Source organism: Vombatus ursinus, unplaced genomic scaffold (genome assembly GCF_900497805.2).
Source record: "Vombatus ursinus unplaced genomic scaffold, bare-nosed wombat genome assembly UNPS02014167.1, whole genome shotgun sequence".
NCBI classification, from domain to species: Eukaryota; Metazoa; Chordata; class Mammalia; order Diprotodontia; family Vombatidae; genus Vombatus; species Vombatus ursinus.
In genome coordinates this window covers 1,751,802-1,768,880 of record NW_020953945.1, presented here as the reverse complement: position 1 = coordinate 1,768,880, position 17,079 = coordinate 1,751,802, and the positions used below count along the sequence as shown (strand labels likewise).

The 17,079-nt window shown below is 55.7% G+C and overlaps 1 protein-coding gene across 1 annotated transcript in view; it reads left to right on the top strand.

The window, feature by feature from the left end:
- The window catches only part of CDC45 (cell division cycle 45), a 41,429-nt gene that overhangs the window by 21,463 nt on the left and 2,887 nt on the right, over window positions 1-17,079 (top strand). Inside the window, exons 10-17 of the mRNA XM_027859399.1 lie at window positions 1,100-1,219; window positions 1,805-1,936; window positions 4,332-4,430; window positions 8,050-8,211; window positions 10,132-10,270; window positions 10,372-10,455; window positions 14,464-14,582; window positions 15,133-15,209. Coding sequence (XP_027715200.1) covers window positions 1,100-1,219; window positions 1,805-1,936; window positions 4,332-4,430; window positions 8,050-8,211; window positions 10,132-10,270; window positions 10,372-10,455; window positions 14,464-14,582; window positions 15,133-15,209 — 932 coding nt within the window. The remainder of the gene's footprint in view (window positions 1-1,099; window positions 1,220-1,804; window positions 1,937-4,331; window positions 4,431-8,049; window positions 8,212-10,131; window positions 10,271-10,371; window positions 10,456-14,463; window positions 14,583-15,132; window positions 15,210-17,079) is intronic.

Here is a 17,079-nt window from a genome sequence, read left to right as displayed (position 1 = left end):
TGACATCCCCTGTTCTAAGCCCCCTCCCAGCTCTGACATCCCCTGTTTTAAGGCCCCTCCTAGCTCTGACCTTCCCTGTTCTAAAGCCCTTCCTAGCCCTGACATCCCCTGTTCTAAAGGCCCTCCCAGCTCTGACATCCCCTGTTCTAAGCCCCCTCCCAGCTCTGACATCCCCTGTTCTAAGGCCCTTCCTAGCTCTGACCTTCTCTGTTCTAAAGCCCTTCCTAGCCCTGACATCCCCTGTTCTAAAGGCCCTCCCAGCCCTGACATCCTCTGTTCTAAGGCCCCTCCCGGCCCCTGACATCCTCTGTTCTAAGCCCCCTCCCAGTTCTGACATCCCCTGTTCTAAGGCCCCTCCTAGCTCTGACCTTCCCTGTTCTGAAGCCCTTCCTAGCCCTGACATCCCCTGTTCTAAAGGCCCTCCCAGCCCTGACATCCTCTGTTCTAAGGCCCCTCCCGGCCCCTGACATCCTCTGTTCTAAGCCCCTTCCCAACTCTGACATCCCCTGTTCTAAAGGCCCTCCCAGCTCTGACATCCCCTCTTCTAAGGCCCCTTCCACCCCCTAACATCCTCTGTTCTAAGGCCCTTCCCAGCCTCGCACACAAGGATTTCCTCTGAGATCATGTCTTCTGACACGACTGCTCTACATGGCAGAGCCCCTGTCTGGAGTATTCCTCTCCACCCTCTGCCTCCTCCAGTCCCTTCCTTCTCCAGACGAGGGATGTCGATGTGGGTTTCTGCTTTTCCTGCAGTCACTCAGGTGGTTCATGGCCAAGTTGGGCCCGGGATCTCGGCGTCTGGGCCCCAGCTGTCAGCCCCTGTGCCAAGAGCATGAAGGACACACAAAGTCCTCCTGAGGACTGACTCCGGGAGGGGAGCAGCCGGGCCTTCTCTTGAGCACTGTGCCCCTGCCCGTGCCCATTCTCTCTCCTCTGCCCCACAGTGATGGTGCCTGCCTGGAGGCGGGGCAGCGACACCTCCTGGGATGTCTGAGCCTGGTGGGAAGGACCAGGAGAAGGCATGAGCTGTACGCAGGCATGGGCAGCTGCCATTGTGAGAAGAGGAGATCCCCGATGGCCTGTGCCGTTTTTGTTTCAGAATGAAGTACGTGACCGATATTGGGATTCTGCAGCGTCATGTGTCCCGCCATAACCACCGTAATGAAGATGATGAGAACTCCCTCTCTATCGACTGCATGCGCATAGCCTTTGAATACGAGTATCCTTGTAGGGGGGATGGGGCGAGCGGGGCTGAGCTGCTCCCACCCATCCACCTTCCTTGTGCCCTGGGAGCTGGGGATTCAGGGAATCTGCCCCCACCCATTCCCTCCTTGCCTCCTCCCAAAGCCCTCCCACGAACTCTGTCCCTGTACAGAGCCCCGAGCTCGGCACTGAGGGAGACATGGGACACGTGAGCCTTAGGATCCTCACTCGGGCAGCAAAGGGCCTCACTGACCTTCATTTTCTAGAGTACAGACCCGGGGCTCACGGGCTTATGTGACTTGTCCAAGGTGACTCAGGCCATAAGAACCGGAAGCCAGAGCTGTGCTGGGCAGCCTGGGGTCCTGCACAGTATGGGGTGGGCCCCTTGTCAGGAAGGAGCTCTGGAGGAGGGTTGAGGAGGGGGGGAGTGTCTGGGGCCTGAAGGGGTGGGAGAGGGGAAGTCGACGCAGCCCCACTGCTGGGTGAGAGCAGAGGGCATCCCCAGGCAGCGGCTCCCAGCCACAGCTGACCCTGTTGGGAGGGGGACCCCAAGACCGCTGGACGTGGCCTGACGTTGTCCTTAATGCCCGTGGTGTTCTAGCCTGCGCCTGGCCCTGTACCAGCACTGGTCTCTCTATGACAGCCTCTGTAACACGTGCTACACGTCAGCTAGGCTCAGGCTTTGGTCCGTCCAGGGCCAGAAGCGGCTTCAGGAGCTTCTGGCCGACATGGGGTAGGTTGGCTGCAAAGTTACAGCGGGGCTGATAATGATGATCTCGGCCCTGCCGTGAGATGAGGGGTGCGGTGATCAGCCTCACTTTACAGAGGGAGGCTGGGGCTCAGACAGATGCAGGGCCTGGCCCGTGGTCACACAGCTGAGTTCAGGCTGGGTCCTCCCAAGGCTGAGACCAGAACCAGCACTGCACCATGCGCTCCCACCCCCAACATTTGAGCTCTGGGGTAATGACTTCATGGGCAGTTTCTGGTTTCATATCACAGTGAATACAGTCCTCCCCGTCCCTTCCCCAGAGAGCCCCCCCAGCTACAGAGATTATGAAAGGAAGAGCTTGGCATGGTGGCAGATGACCCCTAGCTCCCGCTACTGGGGAGACAGAGGCAAGTGGATGGCTTGGGTCTGTGGGATCTGAGCTGCAGAGGGGCAAACGCCCATGGGGTGTCCCCGCCAAGTCTGAACCCCATGTGGTGGGTGAGCGCTAAGGAGGGAGAGGGAGGGGTCCCAGGCTGCCTAAGGAGGGGAGAGGTGGCAGTGTCAGGCACAGAGCAGAGTCTGAGGTTCTGTGCTGATGAGAGACAGACAGACAGACAAGGGCAGGAAGAGAGAAAGAGAGACAGGAGAGGGAGGGAGTGATGGAGGGAAGAGAGAGAGGAAGGTAAAGAGGGAGGAAGGAGACAGAAGGGGAGAGGGAAGGAGGGAGGGAAGAGAGAGATGAAGAAAAAGATGAGGACAGAGGTAGAGAGGAGGAGGGAGGAAGAGAGGGATGGAGGGAGAGAGGAGAGACAGGACAGACGGAGAGAAGGAGGGAGGGAAGAGAGACACAGAAAGGGAGAGAGAGAGATTTTTAAAGAAAAAGAAAAACCAACAAAAGCATTTCCTCCAAACTAACCGCTGCATGCGCGGGGCTGGGTGTGCATGCGGCGTTTCTCACCCGTAGCCCCTGCCTCGCTAAGGAAGGAGGGTGCTCTGTTACTTTTGGTGTCAGGCCTTTCTGACATATATGTGGCAGACAAGTCCCTCTCCGCGCTCAGAGCAGGCGTGTGTAGGAATGGCTTCTTATGGAGGCTTGGGGCTGCCTTTTTGGTCTGGGTCTCAGATTTGATCAATATGGGGCTCCTCCCAGTGTGGAAAGCCCCCCCCCACCCCAGCAGACCAGTAATCTGTTTATTACTCAGAGACTGGGCCACCTGGGCCACTCAGAGGCTGTGACTTGTCTGTGGTCATTGGCCAGGATGCGTGGGAAGAAACGGTGGAGGAGCATTAATTCAGCCCCTTCCCTGGGGGCACTGTAGGAATGAAGCGATCTTGCCCTTCAGGGCTTCTGTTCCGGGGGAGCCAAGACATGCCCAGACCTCCCAGTACACGGTCGGGGAGGCACTAACAGCTGGGGGTCTAAGAAAGGCCTCATGGAGGAAAGGGGGGGATGCATGCAGAGCCTTGAAGGAATTCGGGGATTCTTCAAGATGGAGTGAAAGACAGAGGGCATTCCAGGCATTGGGACTGCCTATGCAAAGGCCCAGTGATGGAACATGGAGCATTAGGCACACAGAAGCCAGAAGGCCAGTTTGGCTGTGTTCTAGAGCCCATGAAAGAAGTGGGCAGTGGGCCTGGAAAGGTAGATTGGAGCCGTCTGTGAGGGCTTTCAGTGCCAAACGGGAGGTTTTGTTTGATCCTGGAGGCAATGGGGAGCCAGTGCTGAATGTTGAGCAGGGGCGGGATCTTCACTGTCACGTGTGGAGGACGGACTGCAGAGGGGTGGCCCATTCAGAGCCAATGCATGCAGTGGTCCAGGCAAGAGGTGATGAGGGCCGCGGGGGCCGTCAGAAGCGGTCGCTGGGATGGGGGCTTCTGGGCTGCATGTCTGAGTCGACAGAAATAGTCAAATGGGGAAGAGAGGAGGGGCTTGGGGGCTAGGCTAATGAACAGCCATGTTGAGTTTAGAAATGTTGAGTCTGAGATGCCTGTGGGCGTGGAGGCGGAAGTGTCCAGTAGGCATTTGGTGATGGGGAATTCAGGACTGAGGGTCCTTGGGATGGAGATGATAACTGAGCCTGTGGGAGCTGGTGAGGTCCCTGTGGGAGGGAGAAGAGAAGGGGGGCAAGGACAGATCCTTGGGGGACGCCCCTGCGTCGGGGGCAGGACATGGGTGGGGACCCAGCCGAGGAGACTGAGGACCGCAGGATTCGAACCTGGGTTTTCCTGACCTCAAGTGTGGCCCTCTCTCTGCGGTGCCCCCTGTCCCCCTTAGAGATGATGAAGCCCGGCAGACCTCCGTCCGTCTGTCCATCCCTCCATCATTGTCCTCGCGGGGTTCCTGGCGTCCCGTTATAGGGCGAAGGCTCTTCCTTTCAGCCGCGGTCACGGATGTCACCAATTCTCGATGTCTTTGCAGGCTCCCGCTAAAGCAGGTTAAGCAGAAGTTTCAGGCCATGGACGTCTCCTTGAAAGAGAATCTGCAGGAAATCCTTGAAGAATCTGCAAACAAATTTGGGTAAGAGCGGCTTGTGTGGGTGACTATTGGGCACAGCGTGGCTCCCCTGGGCCGGGGCTTCTTTCATCAGAAGGGTTGTCTCCTGCCCTCCCTTCCTGTCTAAAAAGCTTGGACCGATGGCAAGAAAACTGTTTAATCGATGCTGTTTGTTCTTACGTCACAGTAATTTCCCCACTGACCCCTCCCTGGTAACAAAAAGAAAGTTCACAGGGTTCCTGGTTTGGAGCTGGAAGGGACCTTCGAGGCTGTGAAGTCTGACTGACCCACTTTTCAGATGAGGAAACTGAGGCAGGTGGAGGGTGCAGTGACATGCTCAGAGTCACATGGCTGGTCAGCATCTGAGGTGGGCCATGCCGCCTGGTCATCAGAGGTTTACTAGGCACTTTCTATGGGCCAGGCACTGGAGGTTCAAGTGGGCAAAAGACAGGCAGGCCCTGCCCTCAGGGAGCTCCCAGTCTAGTGGGGGATGGGCAAACCAGTCAGAGGGAGGCCCCAGCATCACCAGGCTTCAGAACAGGCATCCTGCAGATGGTGGGATCAGAGCCGGGACTGGAATGAAGCCAGGGAGGTCAATGGTCCAGGCCTGGGGGCAGCCAAAGAAGGCCCGGAGCCCGGGGTGGAGGGCCTTGTGCTTGGCAAGTGCAGCCCAATGAGAGCTTTATTCTGTCCCTCCTCCTAGGAGGTCAGCGTCACTAGATGGGGGACCGTGTGTCAGGGAGGGAAGTGTGAGAACACTGGAAAGGAGGAGGAGACTGGGCCATGGAGGGCTTTGAACGCCAAGCATCCAGCAGGCCATAGGGAGCCACATAGTTTATGGAGTAGGGGTGGCGTGGTCTCACTTTGGTTTTAGGAAAATCCCTTTAGTAGCTGATGGATGATGGTCCAGAGTGGGGAGAGACTGGAGGCAGGCAGACCCCTCACCCCCAGCAGCTGTTGCAATAGTCCAGGCGTGAGGGCATGGGGGCCTGCGCCATGTCGGGGGCGGATCGGTAGTACATTGACAGGCAAGAGATCTGACAGGCAGTTGGAAAAGCGAGACAGGAGGTCTGTGAGTTAGGGTTGGATAAGTGTTATCTGAGAATCCCCTGCTAATACCTGAATCTGTGGGAGCCAATGTGATCACCAAGTGATATAGTGTAGAGAAAGGAGAGGGTACAGGACAGAGCCTGGGGACCCTCCTGCCGCTAACAGGAACAACCTGGATGAGGATCTCGGAGGGAGAAGTCAGGCAGACACTAAGATGACCACCAGCTGGCGGTGTATGCCACATTCTGCACCTGTAGTCCCCCACCTCTCCCACAAGGAGGGTGGTATTTTTAGCCAAGGACACAAGACCCAGGAAGGCCCCGTCTCCTCCTCTTGGGTGGCGCCTTGGAAGCTGGTCATTGCCCGAGCAAAGCACGTCCTCCAGCTCCAGCTTCCAGGTGTGCGCCCAAAGATCTTCCTTCCCCTGTGGCAAAGACAGATGGGGCCTTTAAGGAACTTCTGGCTTGGAAAACAATTTTGAATCTAAATTTAGGCTTCTGAGGCTCCATGTAATTGTTTGGTGAAATGATTGTGTCTGTTCCTGCCGTAAGCAAACAGGAGCCTGTTTACATTTAGGAGAGACTGTTTCCTGGAGCCTGTCCTGGTTTTTAGGCCACCCTTTGAACAGATGTGGATTTTAAGTTCCAAAGATGGGGGTGGCGTGATGTAGACAGAAGGGCCCTCTGCCCGGATGGAAGCTTTGGAGACCTGGTCTCTGTTCCTGGCTCCCAGAATCCCTCAAGTGTGAGATTACAGAGTCAGAAGGGCCCCTAGTGGCCATGTAGTCCAGCCTATGGCCCACCACACTAGCCTCTGTTCAAAGACCTCTAGTGACGGGGAACTCACTGCTTCTCGGGTAGCCCATGCACTCCAGGGCAGCTCTGGTGGGAAAGAATATTTCCCTTGGATCAAGCCTAAAGCTGCCTCTGTAGCTTCCACCTTCAGGGGGGGTCACTTGGACACATCCCTCCCCTCCTGGAGATCCGACATGGCCAACTGTAGGCTGCCAGTGGCCGGCCAGACTCCCAGCCTGGTGGAACCAGATTGAAGTGGAATAAGGAAATGAATGTCCAGTACAACATAGATGATAGTGTTAATACTCGGTTTTCTAAGACAACATGCGGCCTGCAGAGGTGGCTTCTGTTTGAGTTTGATGTATCCCAGCCCCTCCTCTCTCCAGTGAAGGCATTGATGGAATCCAAGAGCTGACATTTCCATGGTACTTTCTGTGTGTCTGTTCTTTTCTGAGGTTCCCTCCGGTTCTACCATTCTAGTGGCTAGAGTAGGCTTGGGTTCTAGGTTGCCTTGGATGCAGTTGGTTGTGTGACCCCAGGCAGGCCCACCAGCCCCCCCACCCCAGCTGCCTCCTCGTGGTAGGTCGGTGACCTCAGACCTCTGGCAGGGAAGTGGATTTTCCAGGACCAGAGAATTTCAAGGCCAGAGTAATTTCATTTTCTCCTTCTTTGTGGGAATCTCTCTGAATTGTACCACATACTCTCCCCAGCTGCTTCATCAGATGATTCATACTTTCACTGAGTGTGTCTTTGTTACCTCTGGGGATCCTTAGGAAGTGACATGCCCAGCTCTGCTCTCATGCTGGTCTACCCTTTAAGAGCTAAAACCTGGAATGTCAGAGCTGGGAGAATTAAGATCATAGAATGTCAGAGCCAGAGGGTCCTTAGAACAGGAGATGTCAGAACTAGGAGGGGCCTTAGAATAGGGAATGTCAAGAGCTGGGAGGGGCCCTAGAACAGGGAATGTCAGGGCTGGGAGGGGCCTTAGAACAGGAGGTGTCAGAACTAGGAGGGGCCTTAGAACAGGGGATGTCAGAACTGGGGGGGGGCTGGTGCTTAGAACAGGGGATGTCAGGGCTGGGAGGGGCCTTAGAACAGGAGATGTCAGAACTAGGAGGGGCCTTAGAATAGGGAATGTCAGAACTGGGGGGGTGGTGGCGCTTAGAACAGGGGATGTCAGGGCTGGGAGGGGCCTTAGAACAGAGGGTGTCAGGGCTGGGAGGGACCTTAGAACAGGAGATATTGGAGCTGGGAGCCTGTCAAAGCTGAAGAGGCCTTAGAACAGAGAACCTCTCTCACCTCAACTGGAAAACAAAGAAAAATAAAGGCCTTCTAACTAATAATGTAGAGTCAAGCAAAACAAATTGCTGCCCTGGTCATTTCCCCAAACCCTGCATTTCTCAGTGTGCCCCCAAGCCGGTTCCCCTGTCAGGAGGTGGGTAACATGCTTTATCACTAGCCTCTGGGATCCTGGGTGGTCGGTCACTGCTCAAGGTTCCGGAGTCTTTCAGAGTGTTTACCTTTACGGGGTTGTTGTCACTGTATACGTGGTCCTTCTGGTTCTGCTCAGTTCCCTCTGCATCAGTCCCTACAAGCCTTGGGCTTCTCAGAGCCCTCCCGCCATTTCTTACAGCTCAGTTCTGGCCCCCTGCACATTTAGACGCCATGACCCGTCCCACATTCCCCGGCTGATGGGCAGCAGGGGGCCCGCTCTGGAGCCGAGGCATCCCCCTATCGGATGTCCTGTTTCCTCCAGCTTGATCCCAAAGGACTCAGCCTCTTTTCCTTCTCTCTTACAGGATGAAGGACATGCGGGTGCAGACTTTCAGCATCCACTTTGGGTTCAAAAACAAGTTCCTGGCCAGCGACGTGGTCTTCGCAACTACGTCCTTGCTGGAGAACATCGAGAAGGACGCCTCCGGGACGGATAACTTCATCAGGGCCTTGGACAGTCTCTCCAGGTGCTGGGCCAAGGGGCCCCTCCTCTCCTTTCTCCTCGCCTTCCTCTCACCATCGTGGGCACAGACCCGAATTCTCTGTGATCAGTTGTTGCCGCATCCACAGTGGGGCAGCACGGGGAGGCCCCAGCATCGTCAGAGGCCATCGGTCCAACCAAAACTGAGGCTGAGAGAGATGAAGGGGGTGGCCGTGGTCACCGAGGCAGCACTTGGACTCTGGCTCCCCGCCTCCCAATCCAGTGCTGTGTCCACAAGCGAACGCTGATTAATTTATGAAATGGGGCAGGCACACCTGGTTCTTTGGGTGTGCACCAGGAAAGATCACAACTGGCAGCGGGAAATGAGGCGGCAGTCACCCTTTAATAAGGCACAGAGGGTGTGGGGGCAGACAGCAGAAAGCACAGAGGCAGATGGCACAGGGGTGGGCGAGGGGATGGCGGAGGAAGGCAGGAAGTGGGAGGAGGAGGCTGGGCTGGCGAGTCACTCTTTCTCCCTGTTTTCTTCATTACTGAGGGATGGCTCTCTGGGCAGGGAGGAGAGGATGGAGATAGAGAAATGAAGGTGCAAAGTCTCTACCCTTTCTGTCTTAAGTGGACAACTCTCAAAGGCCCAAGGTCCTTCTTAAGATTTGGAGCCAAGGGGGAGCTAGGTGGCACAGTGGGTAGAGCACCGGCCCTGGATTTAGGAGGACCCGAGTTCAAATCCGGCCTCAGACACTTGACACTTACTAACTGTGTGACCCTGGGCAAGTCACTTAACCCCATTGCCTAGCCAAAAAAAAAGAAGAGGGAGGAGGACACGAGCCCAGGAAGGCACAAGACCGTTCCAGGGTCACCCAGCTAGTGAGTGATGGAACCCTGGACCTCTGGGTCTGGGACATGGTTCTTTCCACCCTAGCACACTGGCTCCCTTAGGCCTTGAGCAATGGGCCATGTGGCCTCTCGGGACCAGCCTAATAATCATAGTAACAATAGCGAGCGTTTCTGTAACACCATCAGGTTTGCTGAGCGCTTTATAAACATTAGCCGATATTATCCTCACAATGGCCTTGGGATGTAGGTACTGGTGTCATCCCCATTTTACAGGTGAGGAAACTGAGGCAGGCAGTGGCTTAGGGACTTGACCAGGGTCAGACCATGAGGGGTTGGAGGCAGGCCTTAGCCTCGCTGCGTGCACAGAGAATGGCCCCAAAGATGCATTTCACAGCAGCTCACGCGGAGAATCTGCCGAGGCCTGGAGGGGCTGGGACCCATTGCTCACGCTGACTTAGCGCTTGGGGTCTGCAGAGGCCTTGACCGGCATTTTGTTATTTGATCCTCACGATGTCGGATAAGGAAATGTTGGCCCAGAGGAGGCAGGGTCCTCGTGGTTAGCTGGAGTCAGGTCTTTGTGATTTCCAGCACATTGAGAAGACAGATGGCAGGGCAGTTAGATGGTACAGTGGATAAAGCTCCAGCCTTGAAGTCAGGAGGACCTGAGTTCAAATCCAGCCTCAGACACTTGACACTTTCTAGCTGTGTGACTCTGGACGAGCCACTTAACCCCAATTGCCTCACCAACAACAACAAAACAAAAAAAGAGAGCAAAGACAGACAGCACCCCCTACTCCCCAATCCAGAGGCCAGGCTGTACCTCCATCCCAGCACAAATTCTGGCAGGGCTCCCCCTCGGGAGGGACTTCAGGTGGAGGCCCCAAGACTGACCATACTGTGGGGCATCTGAGCACCAGCCTGGCCTGGCCTGGGGAGACTTGGTCTCACAAGGTTGGTGGCAACCTGGGGAGGCTTGGCCACTCGTGGCTGGCAGCAGCCTGGCTGCTGGGGGAGGACTTTTGTGTGGCCAAAGCAGCTCATTGGAGAAGGGTTGCAATCCTGATGGAGGGACAGGGTGAGCCCACGTCTGTCTGTTTGCTCTGCCTTGCAGGAGTAACCTGGCGCAGCTCTACCAGGGCCTGGAGCTGGCCAAGAAGCAGCTTCGGGCCATCCACCAGACTGTGGCCAGCTGCATCTGCACCAACCTCGTCATCTCCCAGGGGCCTTTCCTCTACTGCTACCTCATGGAGGTACTTCAGCCTCTTTCCTCTCCTCTCCTGGCTGGGGACGTTCGCTCACTTATGTTTCTAGCTCCAGGCCCCCTCACAACTCCTCTCTTCTCCCTCCTCAGGGCACGCCGGATGTCAAGCTGTTCTCCAAGCCGGCATCTCTGGGCCTGCTCAGCAAATATCTGCTGCAGTCCTTCATTTGTTCGGTAAGTGCTGGTGGCGAGGTGAGCCAGGACCAGGCAGGCACTGGGCCCCAAAGAAAGGCCAGGCTGGCCCCACCTGTCTAACAGGATGGCAAATAATGAGGTGCCCACGCAGTCATTGTAAAGTGGGGGAATGGCTGGGGGCACCAGGAAGGACCTCCTGCAGAAGGCAGGATGGGAGCTGAGGCTTGAAGGAAGCCAGGAGCAGAGGTGAAGGGGAAGAAGGTGAAGGCACACGGCCCAGGAAAACGCCTGGAGGTGGGAGATGGCTCCTTGTGTCTGAGGAACTCCAAGGAGGCCAGTGTCACTGGGTCACAGAGTATGTGGAGGGGAGGGGAGTGTTTGGAGCAGTTTTAAACGTCCATTAGTGGCCTTCATGTTTGATCCTGACTGTAAGAGGGAGCAGGAAGAAACATGGCCAGCTTGAACCGTAAGAATGTGCCTCAGGCAGCGGAGGGGAGGATGGATCCAAGCAAGGAGAGACTGGAGGCCAGGGGACCGATCGGTCAGTTGTAAAGTGAATTAGAGGGGGCGCATTGTGAGTGGAGAGAAAGGGGCGCGTGGGGGAGATAGTGTAAGAGAGTTAACAGGGAGACGTGGCCGTTGATTGGATGTGTGGCCTGGGGAAGAGAGGAGTACAGTCTGACCCTGACCGAGGTGGAGAGCCTTGGTGACTGGGGGGCAAGGTATCTCACGTTTCCAAGCACTTTCTCTGTGCTGGGCACTGTGCTAAGCCCTTTTACAAATGTTATTTCATCCCCTCAACAACCCTGGGAGGTGGGCGCTATTTGTATCCTTATTTTACAGATAAGGAAACTGAAGCAGGCAGGTGAAGTGACTTGCCCAGGGTCATCCAACTAGCAGGTGTCTGAGCAGTGGGTTTTATAGCCAAGCCACCCATATCCAGAAGCTGCTCTGAACGTGTTTGTAAATGAGGGCAGCGGTAAGGGTTGGGCCTGCCACGGTCTCATGGCTCCCATTGACGGGCTTGCACAGAATGGACGGCGTGTGCACACGCTGCTCCTATTCCATTTCCGAAGGCCGAGGTCATGCTGTCAGGAAGATGACAGAGCAGAGAAATCACAAGATGTCCCCAAACCTCAGCAGAACAACTGAGACACAATCGCCAGAGGCCAGGAGAACCTCCACCAACAAGAAGAATGTGGGTAGGAGGTGAGGAAATGAGATTCCGCGGAGAACAAAAGCTCGAGACAGCCGGTGGTCCGTCCACGCTCCCCGCCGAGGAGAGCAGGCCCTCCAGAAGAATTTCAACAAACAAGCAGCTCGCCAGGGCTAAATTAAGATCCCATCAAAGGTGAGCTCGTGCGTGGGAAGCCAAACAGAGGCCTTCAGGATGGACCCCTCGGCTTGAGGCATTTGGGGATTTTTGTTAGAACTTAGAGAGCATTTTTTTAGAAGAGAGACAGAAAAAAAATTTAAAGGTGCTCTCTAGATACAAGTGAAGGGGTTTTTTTCCCCTTTAAAATGTTAAATGGAAAAATTAACCAAGAATTGGTAGTGGTGGTTAAGTGGCTCAGAGACGTGGCCAGCTGGATGCCTTGGGAGGAGAAGCACAGTCCAGCCCCATGTGAGAGTGTGGAAGAGATCCCAGCCACCTGCCAGACGGTGGAGCTCATTCCAGGACGTGCACCATGTTTTTCTAGTTACAACCTGACCACATCATTGCCCCTGATTAGCCTCCGAGGATGGAGTCTGGGTTTAACTTCCTCAAAAGCCCTCCTTGGAAGCTTCCCCACATGTTTCGGAGCCTGCCCCCCACCCAGGCCCTACCCAGCTGGGTAGGCCTTGGCACTGGCCTGGTGAGTCCCTCTCTGTCTGGGGACCAGCCTCCTCAGGTATAGTTTGGCCTCAGTGATCTCTGAGATGCTGTGAGATTCAGACATTAATCAAAGACTTGGCCACCAAATGAATTTTACCAACCTATGATGCCGACAGAGATATGCAATGTCCATTGGCTCTTTACGTCATCCTTCTGTGGGGACGGTGTCTATGTGGTGATGATCAGGCAGAGGCCGTAAGGATCCCATCTCTTAGACCGTGTGTTGTCCTTAACATAACTGTTGATGCACTTGATGTAGCCTTTTTCCACTAACCAATGAGAGGAAACAGCTAGAAGAATATAATCACTTACAGACTGACCCACGCAGGGAAACGTGGCCAGAAGAATGGAACCCTCCAAGCTGACCCACGCAGGGAAACGTGGCTGGAAGAGTGGAACCCTCCAAGCTGACCCACGAGGGGAAAGTTGGCCGGAAGAATGGAACCCTCCAAGCTGACCCACGAGGGGAAACATGGCCGGAAGAATGGAACCCTCCAAACTGATCCACGTGGGGAAATGTGGCCGGAAGAATGGAACCCTCCCAGCTAACCCACGAGGGGAAACATGGCCGGAAGAATGGAACCCTCCAAACTGACCAATGAGTAGGAACATGGTTAGAAGAGTGGAATCCTCCAAACTGACCAGTGAGAGGAAACATGATTAAAAGAATGTGATCACTTACAGACTGACCCACGCAGGGAAACATGGCGGTACCACCTCCAAAGTCGTGTTCTCACCAAGGAAACCAGAAAAGTTAAATAAATGAATTGTAGTTAGAGGAGAGCATGGCCCACAGCCTCCCCGTGGGGATGCAAATACAGGAGTTGGTGGCATTGATTTCATCATCGACATAAAGGAAAGAAGATCTGGGTGTGTTTCACGGGGAACTCGGTCTTGTTCCCTTGTGTTGTTCCCAGACCCTGTAAGGGCAAAAACCAACAGGAAGTTAATCCCACCTTCTGCATTAGCAGAAACACTGTACAAAACGTGGAAGGGCCTCCACTCAGCCCACATCTTTCTTAATAGCTTCTGGTCAAAGGATTTAGGGTGGAAGGCCCCTCAAAACTCCTTTAGTGCACTGTCTGTACTTGAGGAAAGGGAGGCCCGAGAGGTTCCAGGACCTGCCCCTGCTCCCACAGAGCAGGGATTCAGGTCTGTCCTTCCTACACTGGATGGAAGTGGACCTAAGAGGAGGACCATGAAAATTATGTTGGAAAATTTGGCCCAGCATCAAGAAATCCAAGCGGTCCAGCACTTGTGCAGCTACAGATGCTTCCCTGGAGAAGGGAGTTGGGGGCGCTGGCCGTGGTGACAGCGACTTCAGGCTCACCTCATCCGAGCCGTAAGTCCCTCACCAGGGATTCCCTCTGCGACATCAGTGACCAGGCGTATGGTATGGCCATCAGAGTGAGCTTTGCTGGAGCAAGAGGGACAGAGTGCTGGATGAGTCCACAAGAGGGTGAGCTCACTTCTGGCTGGGGAGATGGTGGAGGAAGAGAAAGCGGCGTCGGAGGCGGTCCTGCGAAGAGAGGCAGGGATCTCCAGTCCTGCTGGTGAAAGGTCGTTAAGCGCCACCGCCACGCCATCCCCTGCCATGTGCCTCCAACCACCTCTGCCGCTCTGCTCCTGCTAACCCCCGTGCCCTCCATGCCCTGAACGCCTTCCCTCTCTTCTTGAAGACTAATCAGGACGTGGGACCTGCAGCTTTTTCCACTGGTGGATGCTTCCGATGATGTCATGACACTCATGCCTTTAGGGGACCTCATTAGCGCCTACCCTGTGCCACATTTAAATGACTCCCAGTCCCTGCCCTCTCTGGGCTTGATGCTCTAATAAGAAGGGCGGCTTGGAAAGGGCAGCTTAGAAATCCTGCCTCTGCCATTTTGTTACTTCCTCATCCGTGAAAGGAAGGGGTTGCACACGGCAGCCTTGGGGGTCCCTCCCTGCTCCCCAGCTCTCTAATGGCTCTGCCTTTTGTGCAGATCCGTCCAGAGCCTGGTAGGCAGCCCAGGAGGGTGCTAGGTGCAACCACAGCTCTGGGTGAGGCCTGAGGGGCAGATCTGGGGGAGCCCGATGAGGTTCCTGGAGCAGGATGGGGGGAGTCATCGGGAACGGTAACCTTGCTGTTGTCAGCCGGGGGTCAATCACCGCGTGATCTCTGTGCCTCACAGACAAAGAACAAGCGCTGTAAGCTGCTGCCTTTGGTGATGGCGGCCCCGATGAGCGTGGAGCACGGCACTGTGATCGTGGTGGGGATCCCCCCTGAGACGGAGAGCTCCGACAAGAAGAAGTGAGTGTCTCCTTTGTCCTCCCTCTCGGGGCTGGCCGGGCAGACGATCCTGGGAGGGCCTTCGAGGCTCCCGGAGGAGCCCTGAGGCCAGGCGCTGAACCTGGGCAGGGCTTCATAAAGCCTGCTCCTCTCATGGAAGAGCAAACTGCCTCAGACCGAGCACATCCTGGGGTTTAAAGCGAGATGAAACCGAAGACATCATCTTGGGCCAGTTGCCCCATTTTGTAGATGCACAAGCCAAGTCCCCAGGAGGGGCAGGGGCTTACCCGATGTCACCTGGCTCATAGTAGCAGAGTCTCCTTTGCCACTGGTCTCTCTTTTTTGGGAGGGGGAGGGGGGACAGGGCTCAGGTGTGCCTGCTTCCTACGTTCTGGTCCTGGGTCGGGGGGAGGATAGGCACAAGCACTGTGGCCCCGCTACCGCTGACCCCGGAGGATACCAAGGGCCCTGAGCTCCCTGGAGGCCCTGGCAGACTCCTGGGCAGGAGAGGGTGGGCCGTGGCACCCACGTCTGAAGAAGCCCCCCGCCGGGGCTGCTCCTTGTCTTGTAGCTTTTTTGGGAGAGCATTTGAGAAGGCCGCCGAGAGCACGAGCTCCAGAACCTTGCACAATCATTTTGACATGTCTGGTAAGAGCCTTTCCCTCTTCAGTGACCCAGGGGGTGAGGGGGGATGTTTGGCTAGTCAAGGGACTGTCCCGACTCCCCCCAAACCTCGAGGATGCAGCCTAAGCTTCCACCCCATGAAACAGGCCCTGAGAGAGACGGGAGCAGGACAGGTAAGAAGAGCTGTCCTGAGCTTTCCCGGGCATCGAGGATTGAGAGCTGGGAGGGGCTGAAACGTCAGGAGTTGAAAGCCCACTGAGTCCTTCTCTGTCCCCTGCTGGTTCCCCACTTCCCACATGTTTCTGACACCCATCAAAGCATGGGTACACATGCTCTGCCTTATGAGGGTCCTCTAAGCTTTTCTTAGCCTCAGTTTCCTCATCCTTAAAATGGGAGCAGTCATACATAAACTACCTGCCTTACTGTGTTGTCGTGAGGACAGCTTTGTCGGTCACAAAGCACCATAGTAATGGAAGTGGTTCTTTTCCATCCTGACCTGGGAGAAAGTGCCAAGGAGGGGAAGGAGATGGTCCTGGCTCCCAGGTTGGCTTACCTGCTCCTTGCCTGTGTGACCTTGGGCAGGTCACTGACCTTCCTAGACCTCAGTTTTCTCATCTGCAAAATGAGGGCGACTAGAGAGATATAATCCCCAAGGCCCCTCCGAGCTCTGACATCCCCTGTTCTAAGCCCCTCCTAGCTCTGACATGCCCTGTTCTAAGGCCTGACACTCTGTGTTCTAGGCTCCCTCCAAGCCCTGACATTCCCTGTTTTAACACCTCTCCCAACTCTGAGGTTCCCTGCTCTAGGCCGCCTCCCAACTCTGACATCCCCTGTTCTAAGGTCCCTCCTAGCTCTGACATTCCTTGTTCTAGGCTCCCTCCCAGCTCTGACATCCCCTGTTCTAAGCCCCTCCCAGCTCTGACATCCCCTGTTCTAAGGTCCCTCCCAACCCTGACATTCATGACATTCCCTGTTCTCGGCCCTCTCCAAGTTCTGACATCCCCCATTCTCAGGCCTCTCGGGCCCCTCCCAGATCTGACATTCCAAGTTCTAAGGGCCCTCTCAGCTCTGACATTCCCAGTTATAAGGTCCCTCTCAGCTCTGACATCCCATGTTCTAAGGTACCTTCCAGACCTGACATTTCCTGTGCTAGGCTCCCTCCCAGCTCTCATATTCCCTCTTCTAAGGTCCCTCTCAGGCTTGACATTTCCTGTTCTAGGCCCTCTCCCAGTTCTGACATTCCCTGTTCCAGGCTCTCTTCTAGCTCTGACATCCCCTGTTCTCAGGCCTCTCAGGCCCCTCCCAGATCTGACGTTCTCTGCTGTCACAGCCCTCTCAGTCTCAAGCCCATGGTTCTGTGCCCCGTACTTAGCCTTTGAGGAGTGTGTACTGTGGGTACCCAGACCATGAGGGGGTGGCATACTCTTTTTTTTTTTTTTTTAAGAAAAGCCACTCCAAGAACCAGCCTTCTGCTGGGTCTGGCAGCTGTGAGTTCCTCACTGGCCTCCTGCCCCCGGCTGTGCCTCCAGAGCATTCCCTGTGCCTGCTGGCACAGAGCCTGGCAGGGGGCCCAGCAGCCTGCTATATTGGGGGGAGCTTGCCGCTGCTTGGGCCCTGGCTGCCCCCTTCCAGGCCTCCCATGCGTAGCCTGGCCGGCAGGCTCTGATTGGCTTTATACACGTTTCCCTGGACCTGCTCATGGCCCGCGGCAGATACAGGGGCTGCCCCCTGGGAGAGACGCCCAGGGGACCAGAGGCCACATCCTGACCCACAGTGGTTACATGAATGGCCGCCGACCGGGTGGGACCCGTGGGGCAGCGGCTGCCCTCTATCATTAAGGTCATGGGGGGCTCTGGCTGCCAGGTCTCCCACCCCCACCCTCATCATCCTCAGG